At 42.5% G+C, this 20,504-nt stretch overlaps 1 protein-coding gene across 2 annotated transcripts; it reads right to left on the bottom strand.

Moving 5' to 3' along the window:
• Window positions 1-1,202: 1,202 nt before the first annotated feature.
• On the bottom strand, window positions 1,203-20,292 carry bbox1 (butyrobetaine (gamma), 2-oxoglutarate dioxygenase (gamma-butyrobetaine hydroxylase) 1). Of its 2 annotated transcripts, none has more exons than XM_005752387.1 (8): window positions 20,105-20,292; window positions 18,188-18,645; window positions 16,489-16,603; window positions 5,919-6,117; window positions 4,272-4,377; window positions 3,913-4,109; window positions 3,088-3,254; window positions 1,203-2,278 (listed from the first exon to the last, which is right to left on the bottom strand). In XM_005752387.1, exons 2-8 carry the CDS (start codon window positions 18,587-18,589, stop codon window positions 2,118-2,120), a joined length of 1,347 nt encoding a protein of 448 aa, XP_005752444.1. In that variant the 5' UTR covers window positions 18,590-18,645; window positions 20,105-20,292; the 3' UTR covers window positions 1,203-2,117. The 2 variants fall into 2 exon arrangements, with proteins under 2 accessions (XP_005752444.1, XP_005752445.1); XM_005752388.1 differs by lacking the exon at window positions 20,105-20,292 and adding an exon at window positions 20,019-20,098.
• Window positions 20,293-20,504: the final 212 nt, after the last annotated feature.

The raw sequence follows: 20,504 nt of genomic DNA, 5'->3' as shown, positions 1-20,504 counted from the left end.
CAAAGATGCAAACGCCACATAAATGCCAGCATGAAGTCTGCAGGAGAATGCAAAACATTTTAAGCACCCATCTTTGCTGCCAGAGAACGAGCCATCACCTGTACGCATGTCTCGTCACAGTACAGATCTGTTTCCACTAACAGCAGTGGGTGAGCGGGGCAGCTACTGAATAAAGCTCAAACTGCTTATGGGGACTGGATCGGTTTATAGCCATCACAAAAAGAACTAAAGAGCTGCTGCTCAAAGTAACCTAATCAGAGTGGTGGTTGCCATGACAGCTGTGGCTCAGGAGGTAAAGTGGGTCCACCAATTTGGAAGGTTAGTGGTTTGACCTTCAGCTCCTAAAGGCTGTATCAAAAGGTGCTTAGTCAAGACAGTGAACCCCATAGTGCTCCTGATACATCCACTGGAGCGTGTGGGATAGAAGGTGCTCAAAGACAGGAACCAAAGCTCTGTGTTTGTGAATAAAGGAGAAAAGCAAGAGTATACTCACTGGACAATTTGCTAGGTACAGCTTACTACTACAGGGCTGACCCCCCCCTTATGTCTTCAGAGCTGCTTTCATTCTTCACAGAATCAACAAGGTGCTGGAAACGCTCATTAGAGATTCTGGTTCATGTTGACCTGATGGCATCACTCAGTTGCTGCAGATTTGTCAGCTTCTCATCAATGTTGAATATTGCAACTCTTTCCCAGTCTTCAAGTGGTGCCAGTTTCCTGTCAGCTGACAGAATTGGTACCTGGTGTGGTCTTCAGTGCTGTTTTATGCATTCTTTGGTTATAAAGTGTGCTTGTTCAAGCACACTTTTCTTCTGTCATCAACAAGACATTTTCATCCAGAGAACTGCTGCTTACTGGATATTTTCTGTTTTTACAACCATCCTCTGTAAACCCTAGAAATGGCTGCTCTGACCAACAACAACCATGCCACATTCAAAGTCACTTAAATCACCTTTTTCCTGTCATTCTCATGCTCAGTTTGAACTGCAACAGGTCATCTTGACCATGTCTGCACACCTACATGCACTGAGTATGTGACTGGCTGATTAGCTATTTGCACTAACAAGTAGCTGAATAGGTGTACCTAATGAAGTCTGGTTAATGTAAGTGACATTCCATTTACTGATGCTTGGCATCTCAATGATGTCTCGCTGAAATTTCACACAGTCAACAGAAAAAAAAAAAAGCAACATGATTTTCGATGAATTTTAAAGTTTATTTACTATCAGAAGCAGAAAAATTAATTTTCAAGTCACCAGATGTAGAAATAACCCTGGACAGCGGCAGGGTGCTGCTGCTGGTATTTCATAAGCTGCTGCTGCTGGTATTTCATAAGGCCACAGCTAGCACAGCCGCTGTGCTGTAGCATAAGGCAATTCAGAAACTGCAACTCTACAGAAATGAAAGCAAAGTGAAGGACAGCACATCCTTCACACCGGCACAGGATCAAACAGTAGAGGTAGAAAGATACTGTTGCAGGTAGTGAAAAACTGAAAAGGGGAAGAAAAGAAACTTGGATTCAAACAGGTTCCACCTGAAACTACTCCCTGTTCCTTGTACACAATAATATAATGAACAATAAGTTTGATTTCAGACTCGTGAATCGTCGTCTTCAGACAGAACAAGTGAGAGATTTCAGAAACGGGGCTTGCTGAGCCAAATATTTCCACCAGAGAATGGGCAATGGTAAATTAGTGTAGAAAATGTATAAATTAAGAAGTACCAGGACAGAAAATAAAATCTCATAGTTAAGCATGTAAAAACTCATTTATAAAAACCTTTGTCAGCTTTAAAGCACCTTTAAATTTAGGAGTAAGGTGTTTCTCTTAATTCTTGCATTGTTGCGTTGCACAGTGCGACACATCTGCAGAGCTCCAGTCATCCTGTAACCTTTGCAGATTTTTGTAAATCACTAATATATATATATATATATATATATAACATTTATAGTTTGACAGTTTGATTACAGAGGCAGCAATTCAGCTCTTGACCTGTTGCCTGGTAGGTCAACACGTTTGCACTCTGCCCTCTCAGCATTTTTAAAACATACGTTCAGCTTGACTTCTTCTCCAAAGGATCTAAAGCTACTTATTTCAATATGGCCGTACGTCTGGAGCTCACAAGTCCTCGTGGACCGCCTTGCGGAGAATCCGGAGACGGGACATGACTTCGTCCCAGTCCAGGTAACAACCCTCCAGGTGCCGGAGCCTCTCCAGCCTGCTGATGTAGCTCTTTCGGCCGTGAAGCAGACGCCAGTTATCAAAGGTTACGATGTCACCTGAAATAGAACCACCACCAGAGATCAGATGTGACGCTGTGGGGCACGTCATTGATCCTAGATTTACTTCAGCACAGACTTTCATTTTCTTATTTGCCCCACCTCGTTCAGAGAGGTCAGAGTTGGCTGCAGAACAGCTTATAATAGCTCACAGGCGTCATTATGCTTCAAATAAAATCTGAAACCTCTGACATCGCAGTCTCGGAAACCGCTGGACGACAGTCCTAACTTCCCAAAGCTGGCACTACCACATCAAACAGCATGAGCCAAAGTCTCATTGTGCTGTGGGCAAAATTCAGCACAAGACAAAAGCAGCTTTAAAGTCAGGTCATCAGGATGGAAGCCTGAAGAATGCTGTCAAAAAACTGCCTCTCTGCTAACACCACTGTGCCTTCGAGCCCCACTCTGAAGTCCTCTAAATCAGTTCATCTCTGCTACCTGATGCTGCAGACTCTTAGCACACTGTTTTTTCAGAGGGTGTTGCATTACACTCTGGTCGTTTGCTTTTCTCTGCAGCAGCGGCACTGACACGTCACATGTCATCGCGACCCTGACTAGGACAAAGCTGTTGTTGCCCATCGCCGTCACAGTTCGTTTTCTGTTTAACACAAGCATTATCCTGCAGACTGCGCCCACCTCCCTCTCCGCATCCATTTTATTTGCACTCTCTTTCCTCGCACCTCTCACTTATTTTCATTTCGTTCTTCCACTAACACACACTGTTTGGCATACAGGAGCATGGATGGGGGCCTTTTACACACACATTTTCCTATTCTTCTCATTTTTAATGGAAAGAGGTGCACGCTGACCTGGCTCCATCCTATAGGTGACCACGTTCTCCGGTCGGTTCATGATGTCCACGTAGGCCTTCAGTGCTCTGTAGAAGGGTTGGACCTGATGTACGGGCAGGTCCAGCACCGAGTCTCGGGTGGCGTTATTGTAGTTGATCTTCACGACTTGCCCGTCTGCGTCGACGCTGCACCGAGAGGACAAAGCTCAAAGTCAAACTAAAGTGAATCGGGACTTTTAGAGATGAGACAACCAGTCCATTAGATGCTCCACAAGAATGAATTAGAAAGCATTTCATGATTAGGCATTTTAGTCATGTATTAAGGAAGCATGCAACTCACTACCAATTCACTGAGTCTAACAGCACAACTAAATTGAATTAGTCAGTTTAATATCTTAGATGTAACTCCAGCAACTGATTATGAAATTCACTGCAGATCATTTTTCTACTCATTCATCTTTGCTCTCTACTCCCACCTTATCATTGTGACAGTAGTTACCGCACATTCACTAATTTGACATAAATCCAGCTTTTTTCAGTTACACTTGAACAGACACATGTGACTGAACATCTAATTAGCATACAATTAATACGAAGCTACGCTCTTATGATCTGCACAGCTCATGTGTGAACATAATCACTGAACAGCAGATGGCAGTGTCACATTTCAAATGACAAAAATACACACCTAAGCGTATATAAGTGTACAGAAATGTCACTGTGTAGTTTCTCTAAAAGTCTGAATCTCTGCTTTATATAAAATGAGTAAATGTGTGTGTGTGTGCCGGGGAAAAAACCTCAAAGAAAGCACAAACTGATGATCTGCCTGATCATCTCCACTTACTCAATGATGCAGTTCTTGGACTGCAGCATGAAGTCGCAGTAATCTGTCCCGGTGTCGGTGAAGTCCACGCGCAGCGAGGTGAGCGTCTGGAAGGCCTCTGGGTCTTCTCTCTGCAGCTGCTCAGCCATGTGGAAGCCGTCCACCACTTCGCTCTCCCCTCCTTCCTTAGCCTGGTTGATGCAATGTAGAAACTGCACCTACGCCAGCCCGACACAGACACACACACATGCTCCACAAATGCTCGTTTTACAACTCTGACAACGTAAAAGCCGAACGCAGCCATAACTCAGGAGCGATACCATATCTGTCTGCTGTTATTTCATCTTCCAAACAGAGCGTACAAGTAAGATTTTACTCACTCCAGGTGCAAAGTGTAACGCCGGGTAGTCTGTATGCAGACTGAGCTTTCCTGATGTGTAGGCTACATTGTTTGCCATGGGTTTGTCCTGGACCTGCCACGTGTGCCTGAGGACAAAGATAACATTCATTAATATACTCCACTTTAATTATTTAACTTTAGCTTTAGAAGATCAGCGGCGACAATTAGGCCGCGTGGAGGAAAAAGGACGAGATCAGATGAAGTTCGGAGGGTTCCCTGAGGGGGGAAAGCAGGCAGCTTCACAGGAATGCTCAGCCTGTAGCCTCTTAAGCAGGCACTTCATTGAGATGCAGCAAGAGTCGAGCACTAATGAGGTAAAGTTATCTTCCATGTTCTGTTTGCATGTCTCGTTCGGATGATGCGGGGGTCGTAAAACTGTCTCGTTTCTGTGATGGCAGGCCTTCAGCTTTAGTCTGCAGACTCTTTTACTTCCAGTGGCATGAGCTCATCCGCTGGCAGAGGCAAAGCTTTACGCTCCAAACCTCTGTTCTGACTGAGTGCACCAGGTAATTCCTCTGGCTTAAAAAAAGAAAAAAAAGGAAGCTGGAATGCTTTTAGGTTGTTTTCCCCATCTCTGTCCTCAAGTAATCAGCACAGCAATAAGTCAAAATGATGAACTCTGGTGTGGTGAAAGGGGCCCCGACGGCCGTTCGCTAAGCTCCTCCATGAAACCGAAATGAATCAAAGCTATGGATTATTCACTATTGGACATATTTCGTTTTTTTTTTGTTTTTTTTTGCCTGTCCCATTTGGTTCTTTAGCCTCAGAATTGTTGTCTGAAGACCAACAAGGATACCCAATGGATTTATTTTGCCAAATGGATCATCATGGCATTGCCGTATTGGTCCGTTTGATCGACCTTTGTTTTTATTATTTATTTTATTTTCATTTTCAGTTGCTACAGACATGAGTGAGGGATAGGAAAGGGAGAAAGAAAGAGGAAGGAAAAGAAAAACAGAAGGGGAGAGGGACAGTGAGAAAGGGGAAAAAAATCTCCTGGATCACCTGTTGACAGAGAAAGAATAGAAAACAAGCAAAAAAACAACAACAAAGCAACATACTAAACACAACACCATCGCATTAATCTAGCTAAGTGTAAACAGCAGTAAATACTAAATATTCAATGTTGTTGTGCAGCACGCAGGACAGACAGCGCACAATGTGCTTTGAAGTAGCAGCCAAGAAAGGTGTAATTTAAGTCTACGAACAGTGAACACACCCGTGTGCACACCTGTGTGGATCAGCGCGCTTGTATTCAAATGGTTTCCACATGTAATGGTCTGCAAGAGGATGTAGAGAGCCATAGCCCCGCCCCCCAGGGCATGAAGCAGGCATGGAGGAGATCCAGGCCCCAGACATATTTCGTTAATGTACCAAAGTCAGAATCTGAGCCCTTCTTTCAGCACAATATCGAGCTCTTTCTGATTCACTGGAAAAAGACATGCATTTTTTTTAAGGGTCTTTTGTATTTAAATTCTTACTAATAACACTCCTGGGCTCTGCTCCAGCTAATATATGATCGGTGGAAAATTCAACAGCTCGGGATTTAGAGGGGAGTCAGATTATTAAACAATGGCTTGGCTGAGGATCACTGGAGCAAAAATGGAGGAAGATCACAGAGTCTTACCCGTAAAATGTCAGCCTGAGATAGCCAATCCTCTCAGCCAGTCTGGCCACTTGGCCTTGCTCTGCAGGAGCCCCCTTCAGGTAGACCATGCCAACACGACGCAGGGCCAGGAGCCAAGCGAGCGCGGCCTTATCGTCACGGAGGACTTCGTCAAAGTCTGCTGAGGGAATGCGCAGTGTCGAGTCCCAATAATAACGCCCTGAAACGAGGAAGCGGACACGGCAGAAAGTTCACTTCTTATGTACGTGTTTATTTCTGGTTTCTGTCTGTCAAGAATTAAAGCTGGTTGTGCGACACAGGAACACAAAGCATTCTAAAGCAACAGCCTCTGTGCCATAACGGCTCCGTTACACAAACAAATGCTGTACAGCGAGGGCAGGAGTGCTCTGCAGCAAAGCATTTTATCAGATGTTACACTCTTGTTTTGTCCTTCTTTGTCAGCGTGCTGGTATAAACCCGAGTTGGCTTCTAGCTGACTGAGAGACTGCAGGTTGCACAGACAGTTTTATATGACCTGTAGATATTTGGAGGTCTTTGCACTCTCTGAAGGAGGTCAAGCCAATAACCTGGGTGGCAAGGGCCCACACCACAAAACGTTCCGAGCTGTGTGCCCCCCAAGGTGGATCCTCAGGTGGTTGAACCAGTCCCTGCAAGTCATCTCACTTTTTTTCTCCGAGCTCTTCTCCTCCGCCGCCGCCCTCCTCCAATAAAAGGCGTAAAAATTCAAAGAATTAATCTGAGCCTGTTGACTTCAGCTGCAATCAGATATAGGGCACGTCTGCTCTCTCAGACTTTCCATCAGCACACATTTGACCTTCCAAACCTCCCCCCTCCTCTTCTCATCCTGGTATGCTGCAGGTGAACGAAATCAAGTCAACATGGAAATATGACCACACACACTTTTTATTATCAAATGAAACACAATGAGTAGTTGGATTTCCTTTGTTTAAAAAACAACAACAATATTAAGTAGCAGCTAACAGTATGATTGATGTGATGTTTGTTTTATTGCAAAAAAGGAAACAATTCATTTAAAGTCCATTACTGCCCCCTGCTTATTAGTTCCAATTAAATCTAGAAACGCTGCAGATCTCCACTGCATGCCATCGTGTGTGCGCTTGAAGAAGAATAGCTTGCTGAGAAAAATCAGCACGTCTCCATCAGACAGACAGAAGTGGGGAGAAAACCCCCCCAAAATCCTCCCACTGCTCTCCACCCAACTGGCTCGACTTCTTTTTCCGTGGAGCCTCCCTCCAGTGACTTCCAACGAAACAGCTGCTAAGTGCATTTGTGGGGGGAGGAGGAAGAGGAAGGTTTAAACTGAGGAGATTTTGTACCTGTCTGATGTTTGTGGCTCCTTTTCGTGTCTTTTTTTCCTTTGTCCACCGACTTCCAAACAACTTTCCAAATGGCTGCATCATAAGCAGATTACAAGGCTAAGGCTCGCAGGAGATGGACACACAGGGCGAGCGCGCTGAACCTAATGCATAATTTATCATCATCTAAAGTGTTTCAAACCGCAAAACAAAATGCGACTGTTTGCTCTGAAGGCCACAAAGATTTAGAGGTACGACAAAAAGACTTTAACTGGTGATGCGGAGTTTCAGAGCCGCTGAGGCAGAGATGCAGCATCAGTCAGAAACACAGCGATCGTGACTTGCAGACCTCCCTCCAGGCTGTTGTCACAAACAATCAGTTTCTGGCTGCACAATTCAAAGGGTCAGGAACCTGCTGGTTGTTAAAACTTGTCAAGAGGGCGGTGGGCAACAGAGATGGGGAACGAGAAACTGGGGCAAAGGTCAAGCCCCAGTGTTACAATTACTCTTGTGAAACTGGAACTGTCTTGTACAGGCATTGCGGCGTTTCAGCTCTGCAGTTTAGGGTGTCACTCGTGACAAAGGGGCTACAGCGTTAGCTGCAGTGTGCGTATACATCAGCTGAGCAGTCCTGGCTCTAGTTCAGCTCCGATCTCATTGTGGAAATGCATCACGTTCGCCGCTATCAGGGGAATTCACAGCGTGGCTGCTGGGTTGAACAAAAGACGAGAACTTTGCAGAGTATCTGCTTTCTAATCAAGTAATCAGCACCTAACATTAGCTTGTTTTTAACCGGCAAGGCTAATCACAAATCTTGCATGGGAGGAATCATAAAGGAGGATCTTCCCCCGTCACACTGATCACACATTATGAAACAAAATAAGTTGTTTTTTTTCACCCGAACAGCTTTTGCTAACCTGTTTCTCTGCAGCTGCTGTTACACTCACAGTGCAGTTCTATTCAAAAGATATTCTTTGATTTAAAGCTGCTTCTCTGCATCAACAATGGATTAAAAGCAGCATGTGAATATGAACGATGTCAGACAATTTTCAGTCGTCAGCTTTCCTCAGCTTATTGGAGCCTCTCCTTTTCACTGCTCTCGTAGCTTGTTTTCCCAAGCAGCTGGAAGTGGGTTTTTGGCAATAAAACACCAAGTTTTTTTCTACCTGCTCTGCACTTAACAGTTAAAAAACACAGCTGCCAAGATGCTGGTGAACACTGAGGAGTGCTGGTAGCTAAAGAGACAGATTTGTAGGAGGTGGGGGTGACCAAAATCAAATCTTAGTGAAGTCAATGCTGTAGTTCTATTAATGAAGTGAAAACAAGCTCAGTGTCCTGCAGCAGTAAACCTGGGCAGATCAAGTCCAGTACACAATATTCTTGTCCTGTAAGTACAAACCACTCAAAGCTCTTAATCACCAATTTTTTTTGAGTATTCTTTTGGAAAAGCATCCACACAGGCAATAAGAACCATCACTCTCTTTTGCATAGTTTCCAGCTGTGGTTACCGGTGGTCCGGTGTCAGAATTAGCATGTGTGTGTTTTTTAAATATCAGTATGCAAAAGAAAAAAATAATAAAACAGAGCAGAGCAGTGTCAAACTGAGGCAGCCTCGAGTCTGCACTGTGTTCATTTGTGTAAAATCACTGTGGGTTTCACACACAGGACTGTGCTGCCATGTGCTTGAAGGGACACCCTCCGACAGCCTGACAAGATATGTGCATAATCCCCTCCACTGTGCCCCCACCCCCCCCAGTCCTGGTCTGCTACAGTGGCTTTTCCAGATGAGGAAACCTGAAGCCGTGGTTCCCGTGGTTGTCAGGCAGCTCATGGCAGTTTGGCTCTGCTCTCGCTGGGCTGTGTGATTTAAGCTCGCAGGCCCAGGGTCGCTCTCCTCTGCAACTGGGAGCGCCTTCGAAGCTCTACTTGAATCACTGCAGTTATCCAGAGCTTTTGTTTTGACTTGGTTACGTTTTATCACAGAGCTCAGATCAGCTCACTTCAATGGTCCGTCTGTGGAATGCACAGTGGAGGGTGCACGGCCAGATGGGCATACACAATCTATTTTTTTAAGGAAGAGCAGTCTTTAGGAAATTCAATTCAAACTGCTGTTTATACTGAAAGCAGATTTGAGAAGTTTTACTGAATATATGCAATCTCCTTTGTTTTTGTTTTTTTTTTTAAAAGTGGAAAAATGACCCCGCTATCCGTACTTTTTATTTGATTTTAGTGATGCATCAATATAAACTATGGTGGGATCCTTTGTACTCTTATTGGTTAAAGATCTACAGTCAGTCAAATCAGTTTTGTTTTAGTTTTTTTGTCCCAATAGATTTTGCTTTGTCTCTCTACGAAGGACTAAAAGAAGCTTTTCATGTAAAGAAGAAAGAGCAGAAACGGTCACTACTGGCTTTTATCAATGTTTTAAACTATTTAATGTTCCAATATAATCCTTTTCTAAGAAGACACCTGGAAAGAAATGTGCAGTCATATTCTACTCAACAATTACCAAGCACATTTGCATTTTCCTAGCATATGTACCGGAGTGTGCGTTTATCAATGGCACTGCAAAACCATCACGCCACCTTTCCACTAGTGCAACAAACACACCTTTATTAATGAAACAGACGCGGATTACGGAGCAGCCAACTTGTGCATTACCACTTTGGAAGACACAGTGTGAGCAGTGTTTTCTCACCGAGGAGCAGCAGTCCCCTCCGCACGCTAATCCAAACTTTCTCCATCTGCAAATTTAGTTTCCCGAAACTCAACTGAACACTGTGCTAGTTTGTCAAAATCATGTCTTTTTTTGGAAACTTATACGCAACTCTTTCAGCATTATTTCAAGTGCCAAGTGGAACGTCCGCCTTGCCAAAGAAATGAAAAATCCAATCATTATAGTCATTAAGCTTCCCGTGGAGTCTGATGCAAAGGTGTTGAAATTTCAAATGAGATGACAAAGAAAAGGGATTTAACCCAAATATAACTGATCCGTGAGGAATTATAGGAATACACCGTGAGAAATAAACTGTGTTGCGGGTGAAAAATGGTGAAATCTGTTGAAAGGGGGCCAATTTTGAGGTCGCTTGAAAGAGACACCTGATATATGAAAGGCTTGGTGAACCAATCGTATTTCTGACAAGTCTGAAGTGCTAAACCCCTCAAGACTCCATTATTGCAGAGTACACAGTAAATAAATAAAAGCCATTTATGACAAATTAAAAACACCCAAAGTTAAAGTATACACCAGTTTCTCATGTGAGGTTGGTAATACAGCCTGTGAGAGCGCATGTGTTTGGAAAGTTGGTTGTGCTGAAACTGTAAACGGCGCGTGAAGTGATGATCCAGTTTGGAAGAACGTACGCGTTTTTCCGCTGTTGGACTTCCACGGCTGTTTTCAGGGAAGCCGCTCGGTCGACTGATGATTGGTGACACAGAAGGCTAAACTCAGACCAGATGGCAAAGGGGAAAAACATCATTGAAACTGGGAACTGACAAATCAGCTGCTATGAAATCCATCAGCAGACTTAATGAAGAAAAATCCACCAGTCAGTCAGTACGTTTACGATATATGTCCAATTCAAATGGAATGCTAATTGATTTATAATGTAAGTATTAAAAGCAGGAAATTAGGGCAAAAAAGACATTTTTAATGCTACGGAGAGCAAAGAAAACTGACACATTTTCTCTTTAGAAGGGAAAAGGATAACTGAAAAAGGCAACCAGGTTGATCGAAAAAACAAAACAAAACAAAAAAACAAAACATGTATCTGTGTACAGGACATGGGTGCCAACACATGTGTGCAAACTGCATATATTTAGACATTTTTATCAATGTATCTCCCAGAAAGAGAAACTGAACCTGAACTTCTGGACTTTATGGCTGCACTGATGCAAAAATGATCATTTCCCTGATACCTTTGGACAGTTTCATTTTAGCCTGGAATTCTCTAGTTAGTGGAATCGGTACAAAATCGAGCAGCAACGGATTTCAATTTGACAAGACGACATTACAGGTTTTCAAGTCTGTTAGGGAGTATCTCTGGATGTTTTTAAAATGTATTAGCAAGTACTATGAAAGAGTCAGTCTGGTGCAGTACGTACTGTAGGGAAATATTTCCCCTTTTTCTGTTTAGGTCAGCTTTTGTCAGACTTTTGACAGCAGAAATACTTTTTTGGCTGTGATAAGTTACTAGGACGTTTTTTTGGCAGGCCAGAGAAAGGACAGCTGTAAAAGCGAAAAGAAACCTTTTTCAAAATTTAAAAAAAAGTCCAGTATACTACTTCATGTATTGCTTCAGATTTTAAACACACTTTGTGTTTCATTTTTATCTAAACTGATCAACAGCAGTAGTATTGAGTGATGCATGTGTTGAAGGAGCTATGACTATGGAAAGAAAACGCCGTGCAACTGAAGAAAGATTGCAAAATGATTGTAAAATAAACCCTGCTCTTTTATGAAATATGATTAACAATAAACCAGGGGACCAATGATTACTGTAAACACAGGCATAAATCTTTTGTTGTGACTTTGCCATCTATCAGTGAAGCACTGTTTTGATATTCAAAATCACTCTGAATGTGAATGGATGTGCTTCAAAGACGAAAGTGCGCTTTTACTAATAAAACCTGATCCTGATATTCTGCGAAATCGCATTTAAAGACTCAACTTGTTACAAGAGTAATGACATGCCATTATGCCCCAGTTGAGGATGAACAGTTGGCTAAATTAGAGAATACTCATAACTGCAATTTAGAAAAAGAAGAGACTACATATGTGAAGTGGTGGATAAGTGTGAGGAAAAAAGCTCAAAGCCACGTATTCAGGCTTATTTTTACTTTTTTAAAAACCCCACTTAACCTGTTTCATTTCTGCCTTTTAAATACCAGTGACATAAAATTAGTCATGAAATCAACCCCGGCTAAATAAACATGACAAGCTCCAAGTGGGAGGCCCGAGATGATTACATGGCTCAAATACTGAAAGCATCTGGCAGGCTTTAAGTAAATCACTGACAGATTTATTATGAAAGGAAGACTCATTGCAGATAAGGATGTGAGTGACATATGCTTTTAGTGTTCCCGAGAGCACTGCGACATCGTCACTCTCCTTTAAACGACGTAAAGGGTTCATAGTGCCAGCAAGATAATGGCATGAGTGTATTCCAAAGGTCCCGAACATATCTACAAAGGAGATGTAAACTCGATCCACACAGAATAGCTAAGTCTATTAAATGCGTCATTCCGTGCCGACTGTGCGTTGAGCTCAGTGTCTGCGCATGCCAACACATCTGCTGTAATATTTTCTAATATGTATGAGCAGGAATGATTTCACAGCTATGTTTATTTACAGCAGCATTTCTAACGCAACAGACTTGAACTAACAACACTTATTTAAACTTGTAATGCTGCAATAAAGCATAAAATCTCAAATCCAGTTGGTACTTCCTGTCCAGGCTTTGCTCAAGGAATAATCCTGATTGGGAAAGCAGTGGATCGAACAACAAGAAAGCACTGACGTTCATAGATCCACGTCACACATCAAAGCTTTTTTAACTCGCGGTGGACTCTTGGTCATTATATCAGATCTCAATTTTAGATAAGTTCTTTCTAACTATCAAGTAATCAAACAATTTCTGCACAAATGCAGTAAAACATGAAAGCATATAAGGCAGTAAGAACCACAACAGTTTAAAATAAAAAGGTACAGTGGAGTTTATAAGAAATCCCCACTCGCAGAAACCGAGCAGCGCGAGTTTAAATCTGTGGTCGCACGTTATCTGCAGGCTCAGGGATTCGTTTGTTCTGAAAGGAAGGAAATACAACGGTGAGCTTGTATTTGCTAAGAACATGCTGCTGTGTTCTTGACCCTCAGTCTGAATTCATTTTCCATATGGTACAGACAGACAGGGGTCTGCGTGAGACTCGGTTACACTGACGTCAGCTTTTATTTTTTCTCTTAAACACAGCCCACTTCCTTACAGCGTTTCACATTAGCTTAGATTTTTACTGAGTGTATTTATCAGGATAATAAATTTGAAATTCTGACATATTACAGACCTATCTAATATATTTAAATGGTAAATGGTCTGTATTTATATAGCGCTTTACTAGTCCCTAAGGACCCCAAAGCGCTTTACATATCCAGTCATCCACCCATTCACACACACATTCACACACTGGTGATGGCAAGCTACATTGTAGCCACAGCCACCCTGGGGCGCACTGACAGAGGCGAGGCTGCCGGACACTGGCGCCACCGGGCCCTCTGACCACCACCAGTAGGCAGCGGGTGAAGTGTCTTGCCCAAGGACACAACGACCGAGACTGTTGGAGCCGGGGCTCGAACCGGCAACCTTCCGATTACAAGGCGAACTCCCAACTCTTGAGCCACGATCGCCCCTTAATATAATTTAAGTTTATACATTTTTGGAAACTGACACAATCTTTGTTATTTTATTTTTTCCAGGTAAAGTTATGAAGAATACGGGCTTAACGTGCAGACTCACCTGGACTTCCACAACAAAAACAGCACTGGTAGATGATCACAGAGTCATTTCCATCGTAAAGATAACATTTTATCGAAATCAGCCAAGGAATTCTGTTTAAAACCAAAAGTTAGCCCAGCTCTGGAACAGCATTCTTTGGACAGATGAGACAGATCAGTCTGTACCAGAACAAGAAGGGAAAAGTACGGAGGAGGCTTGGAAAGGCTCACGATCCGATGCATACAACATTCCCTGTGAAATATGGCGGATGCAGTGCGACACATGGTTAAGCACTTTGTCCGTGCTGTAGACAAAACAAAAGGCAAAAAAAGGCATTCATCAGTGATACTCATCTGTATCACTGAATAACTGTCCCTGATTGATGTCTTATAGCATTTCACCAATAGCTTTCTGGTGAGCTACACACTTGTGATTTGAAAGGCACAAATATTAAAAGAAAGCAAGAAAAAAAGCCCTACTTTAGACAAAAAGTGAAGTTTTAAAACATGATGAATAAAAACCCCAAAGCTCAAATTATCACATTGACCTCACTGCGTCTCAAGTGTGCTACACTTTCGCTTTCACAAGCCCACTTGGGCCTGTAAAATCGAGGAGCGCTGCATGAAAAAGCACACAGAAATTCAAACGGTGGGCTTCACTTTAGCCACAAACAAGTAAGTGAGTGAGAATACGAGAAAAAACCTCAGAGGTGAACGCTGTGCATCATCCATCTTTTGAGAATGTAGACCTTTCCGGTATTTTTCAGTTCGAGGAATTTCATGCTGGCGCTCAGGAGGAAATAATTAAACCCAGCGAGTGCGTGTGTGTGTGTGTGTGTGTACGTCATCTTTTATTGTGTTTTGATGCATGATCTTAGCAGCGCCTTCCAGGAGCGCTCCTGGCTCTGAGCTGAGTGCTTCTGAAAAAACAAAAAACAAACCCTAAACAACAAAATGACTGTCTGTAAATTGCTATGAGGGCGATCTACTTACACCTCCACATGAATAGAGGAGTTCTGCAACACAAGACACACACGTACAGACCCTTAATCAGTCTGGAACAGAGCAGGAGCCGCTCAGCCCTGTGGGTCCTTCAGGACCACGTGTGTGTACACAAACCAACTACAGTCCATCCCCCGCTCCACTGAAGTGCTGCTACCTTGTTCCACAGCTGAACTTTCTCCTCTGCTTGTCTGGCAGACTGTAAAGCGTCCTGGGCCATTGTAAATGTACTGTAAAATGAGTTTTCTTCTAGTCTTTAAAAAAAAAGTATTGTAATGTTACAAAACGAAAAAAAACCCAATGTTTGCAAAGACGAGTTTAAATCGGGGGCATCTTTTTGTTCTCTGGGAAAAGCTCGGAATTTACACGAATTTTCATTTTAGCAGCTACACAGTCAAGCGGCGCTCACAGTGACTGTATTCACGTCACATGCCAAGTGCTATTACATTTTCTACTACACATTCATTCATATATTTCCCTGCAGATAAACCCGTCTAGTTCAGACACACTATTGTCAGATACAACTGATTGGAAAACACTTTAAACTAAAAAGCGACGATGGAACAAAAACAACAACTACATGAAGTATGAAATACCAGTCTGCAATTGTTCTAACTCTACAGTAATCCCAGCAAGAAATTTATTTCAACTGAGCAACCTTGACAGTCTCATTAACAGACTACAGGGATACGCACAAACAGCTTCCGAATATAATTGTGACACAGTGGAATAGGCCTACAGAAATTACTCAGTTTATGTCCAACAGCGCTAAAGCAGAAAATGTTTCATTTACACCGTCCACACAGGAGGATACATAATTACCCACTTCCAACGTGCCTGCGTTGAAAGACGAAAATTAAATCATCTTGTATTTTGCAGTAAATTACTGTGAATGCATTACTCAGAGTTTGATACGAACTCATCGCTGACTGAACTTTTCTGTGTTGGACAAAAAAAAGAAAAAAAGAAGTCAAATGAATCACCGTGTGCTGAAATAAAACCGGCTGCACTTAACTTCTATTCTTCCCGTTCGGACTGTGAGTCGCATCTAATGTGAAATATGAGGTTCTGTGGTCACAGTATGGAAAATGTGATCCGTGACGAGCTTCGTTGGACTTGCTGCTTTACCGTTTACGTGCAAGCTGGTAACACCTGCTGCTCGGCAAGCTGATAAATTGCCGTTTTCAGATACCGCTTTGAAAATGCAGTTATTCATGACAGTGTTTGTTCATCCTGTTAATTTTGAGACAGCTGCGGCGTGATTTATGGCCTCCTTTAAAGATAATCTATTTTACCATTACATCAACAATAATTAGAAAGTAATCACTGGTTTAAGACTACAGCAGCCCCAATAACGGCGGCCCTTTTTGTCACCAATTTAATGGATTCATTTTGTGGCCTTCTCAGTTAAACTCCACATAAGTAAATACAATACAGTAGAAGATCAAAAATAAGAGTAAATTCTACTTTACAAGAACATCACAAACTAAAGCAGAGATATTAAATGAAACTCCCCAAATGTACATAAAACATTCTCTTGGTGGAAAGATTTTTTGCACACACTGTTGCAATCTGATAATACCTTCTACCTTCTTTCAGGTGACAAAGCTTAGCCCATGATGAAACGCATGCAATTCAAAAGATCACAGCACAGCTCGGCACAGGAAATCCTGGATAGAGGGCGAGGCCGCTGCTCCTATCAAGTACGTGACATCCTAAAAGTACAGACTTTAAATTGAGTGAAAATTATGAAAGCTGGACTCACTATTGAGGAAAAGCTCTTCCTGCATTGCCTGTCGGGCAGCAGGAGAGAAGCAGCGTTTCTTCAGCCACTCTGCATCAAAGACACTGATGTGCTGGTCGGGCCATACGATGGAGACCTGTGGAGAGATGAAAGCTTATTGAACTGGTTTGTCAAAGTGCGCTTTTTCTTTTTAAGTGTTCACCTAATATTTTGTAGTGATTGCTAATCAACTGAAATAAAGTTTGTGTCAAATGAACAATCCATGACTTGTTTATTTAGAGGGTATTGTCTTTTAGTAACACATGACTAGGATAGAAAAAAAGATGGGTTTGAACACTGATCTTTGAAGGCGTTTTTTTTTTTTTTTTTGCTTCATAAGGTTAAAACCCCCCCCTCAAAACTTACTCCCTTCTTTCCAAATACCCGTGGAGGCTTTTAGCCAATCCAACCACGTCCTCAAACCTTTTGGTATTTTTAAAGACACGTGTTTGCTATAATGCATAATGGCTATCCAGTATATCTTGGCACAGGAAACAGGATGCACACGGTAGCTTGGCAGTGCTGTCACGTCAAAGGAATCTGTTTATAGCCGTGTCCTACTTCAGGGCCTGGATCCTCTGAAGGACACAGTTCACTGGGGAGATTTCTTTGGAGGACTTAAAGGTCAGGCTGAATGCGCCAAAATTAGACTGTCTGACCTCATCGACCTCCTCAGTTCATCACCAGGCAGTTTCTCAGTAACAATAAGCAAAGTGTAAATGTCATTCCCGAACTGGAACAAGTTTCATGACAACCAAGTATAATGAGATGCATTTAAAATTTTAAACACGACAACGACACAAACGCACCCAAACAAACTGCTTAAAGCAGAGAAACGAGAATAGAGTTGTGGAGATGTCATGTTTGAATCTTTGTAAAACATTTGAAATATCAGTTCTTCTGCTGAATTCATGTTTACTTATTTGTTTGGCCTGAAAACAATCAGATAAAAGCAAGTAATCACTATATATTTTCCAGGGCCTAAGGTGACACCACTTTTCCCCCTAAAGAACAGTCAAAATAAGAATCCCTGCCTAGTGCCTGTACGCCCAGCAAACTAGCCAAGGTGCAGCTTTCATGCACATCTGTGCTGACTCATGATGTATGCAGTAAAGGCTAAAGGAACTTAACATTTTAAGTATCACACCAACCTGAAATCTAATCACATCTCCTCCTTCTGTTTCCGAGTTAATGTTCTGAATAATGGGCAAGAACGTGCAGAACATCATAATATCAGTTAAGTTGACCTTTTATCCTGTTTGATATTTGGTGAAAAGATCTTACGCTATGGCCAAAAAATAAAGAAAGAAAGAAATTGTGAGATAACGCCAGTGACCTTTGACCACCAAAATCTAATCAGTTCATCCTTGAGTTTAAGTGAGCTTTTGGATATTATTTTGGATACTGATTAACTTAAAAGAGGACCGACTCATCTGCTGTTGATCTTACAGGTGAAAGTTATAAGGAGCGCAAAAGAAGTGGTATTTCAAAATAATGTGCAAGTACAACTACATGACTGGAGAGAAATTACTGTTGAACCAGAGAGTAGCTCTGGAAATCCACTCGCAGCCAACTTGAGTCATAATTTAAACTTTCATCCTTTTCTCTAAACATAAAACATCCATCTTGTGTGTCTGTGTGGAACTCTGAAAACCACAAGCCAAGTTTGGCAGCAGCCCACCTTGTTGTCATTGGTGACCTCCAAAACATCTACTCCTGTGTGGATATCGAGATCGGCCAGCAAGAGCGTTCGGGCTTGAGCAGATTGCAGGGTACACAGTGGACACTGGCAGTTGTCTCTCAGCCAGGTGAATGGGTACAGACTGTGGCCTCCATCCTCCCACTCCACCTCCATCTGCCTGTCATCGCCCAGAGCTCGGACATGCCTCACTAGGTGGCGAGAGACAGGAAGGGAGGCTGACTCCAGTGTGTGCCGCCCATGAAGATGTAATGAAATCAGGCAAGGAGGTAGAGTAGCAGCGGTTGGCCCCAGCCTACGACAAGCCCTCAGAGCCTGGCGGGTCAGAGAGGTGCTCCTCTGCAGAGCAGGCAGGGCCGAACGTGCAACAGTGCTCATCCACATTTCTGAAGGGTTTTGCCCCCGGCAGCTTTATCGCCAGATTGGAAAGGGCTAACACTCTGCAGAGAAAAAGTTAGTGACTTTAGACAATATTAAAAAGCAAGATTTTTTTTTTTCTCGTTTCCGTGCAGCTTTTGGAAATGTGGTTTGTTGCTATGCTACACTCTGCTGACTGTGTTGATAAGACAAAGCTGCAGTTTAGAAACCACACAATTTTTCTTTTGACCGAAATGCTGAACAGTTTGCATGCACAAGACACATTAGCAATCCGAAATTGAATATGGTGATGATATTCACATATTAACCTTCACCGTTTCATCGGTGGTGTGCCGATACAATACAGATACCGTTAAGCTATAAAGCCAGTTTATGTAGGGGAGAGCAGCTCGTTATGATTTATGAGATAAACAATCATTCATTTTGAAATTCTTTTAAGATTTCATTGACCAGTAAATAACTGTGATTTGTATTTTCCACAGTAATGAGTTAATACAACAAAACACAGCTTTCAGCTTTTCATGTATTTTAAATTTGGGTTTAGACTGTCTTTAAAGCACTCTGGGTCAGCTTCTGTTGTTTAAACGTGTTATAGGCTATAAACAAAACAGACAACAAGGTTTAGACATTTTTCATTTAAAAAATGATTTAGACAATGACAATTCAGTGGGTTACATACTGAACTTGGATGGAAACAAAGTATCAATCCTATTGTGTTAGTATCAATCTGATACCAATACCAGCTTTGGTATCGATACTATCGATATTTGGCCTGATCCGCCCACCTCTAATGTCTGACCACCAACCACAAAAAAACGAGTGGAGACAGCAAACTCACAGTTGGGAACTTATAAGTGTGAAATGTTCGGAATGCGCTTTAAAAAATAAAAGACAGCTGGGTAATTTTGCCACCCAACTAACTAATGCATCATTCCACTTTCACAGATTCAAACAATAGCTGTAAAACATTTCGGGGGTGTAACTGTCTGTGCTGAACAGGGTTAGGTTTAGCCCTTTGATTCGTACCCCCCTCATTTGACAGCTGTGGGTGCTTGTTTTGTTACAGTTTATTTATATATAACTCAGTGCGAGATTAGCTTCTATTTCTTTAATACTGCTGACTTCAAGCTTCCCGATTCTACTGTTGTTGATCAGGGCTGTGGCACTGACAGCTGGTTTTGACAAGCATACAACATACATTGACTGAATCAGAAATGAGTTGGTGAACAGCTACTGACAGAGTGACTTATCCTCGGTCTAACTCCGTAAGGTCTAAAATGACAGCATTTAGCCGGTAGCCGCTGTGTTTGAAGAACGAGCTAACCCTCGACTGTTAGCAGGCTAGTTTCTGTCAACGCACTCGTTCATCCGGTACAACGACATCCTGAATTCAGCTTCAAAGCTAATAGCGAGACTAAACAGTGGAGCCGCTTACCCAGCAGGACTCCTGTGTCAAGTTTGTGTATTAAAGTGGCAGGAAGAAGAAAAAAAGTCCGCCTTTTCGCCATCAACAGAATTTACCTGGATCAATTAGATGACGGTCGGTGTGTTGTTCCCACGAGCACTGCGGACGTCACAACACAACCGCCGGGTGTCAGCGTGCCAGAGAAAGTAGGTGAAAGGTTGATCGGCGGCAGTATTGAACAGGAAGACACAATCACTACACGCGCGTAAACTTTGCTCTACTTTCTTATCCCAGCCATAATACAGCCACGATACAATCTGATAAGGACAGGGTGGATGTGTTTGTAGAAACAGTAGTGGGAAAGTACAGCTACCAGTTAATCTAACACCGTTATTTTAATTCTAATAGTAGGTGGGTCACAGTTTCAGTGTGATAAGCGCCTTTGGGTGGTTAGGGGCAAAGATGTGCGCGTTTTGGAGGTCCACTAGGTTATCGTTGCACGTTATCCGCAGGTGT

Source organism: Pundamilia nyererei, unplaced genomic scaffold (genome assembly GCF_000239375.1).
Source record: "Pundamilia nyererei isolate P.nyererei 1_Seehausen unplaced genomic scaffold, PunNye1.0 scaffold00356, whole genome shotgun sequence".
NCBI lineage: Eukaryota > Metazoa > Chordata > Actinopteri > Cichliformes > Cichlidae > Pundamilia > Pundamilia nyererei.
The sequence above is the reverse complement of the archived record's forward strand: the minus strand, read 5'-3'. Positions and strand labels throughout refer to the sequence as shown.

Bases quoted from the DNA above. Each gene is read 5' to 3' on its own strand.
- bbox1 (XM_005752387.1), bottom strand. From the start codon at position 18,589: ATGTGGATGAGCACTGTTGCACGTTCGGCCCTGCCTGCTCTGCAGAGG. The intron at 6,118-16,488 runs GTGAGTCCAGCT...TCCTCGTTTCAG, and splicing joins GGAAGAGCTTTTCCTCAATA to GGCGTTATTATTGGGACTCG. The intron at 4,110-4,271 runs GTGAGTAAAATC...GGGCTGGCGTAG, and splicing joins CGTTACACTTTGCACCTGGA to GTGCAGTTTCTACATTGCAT.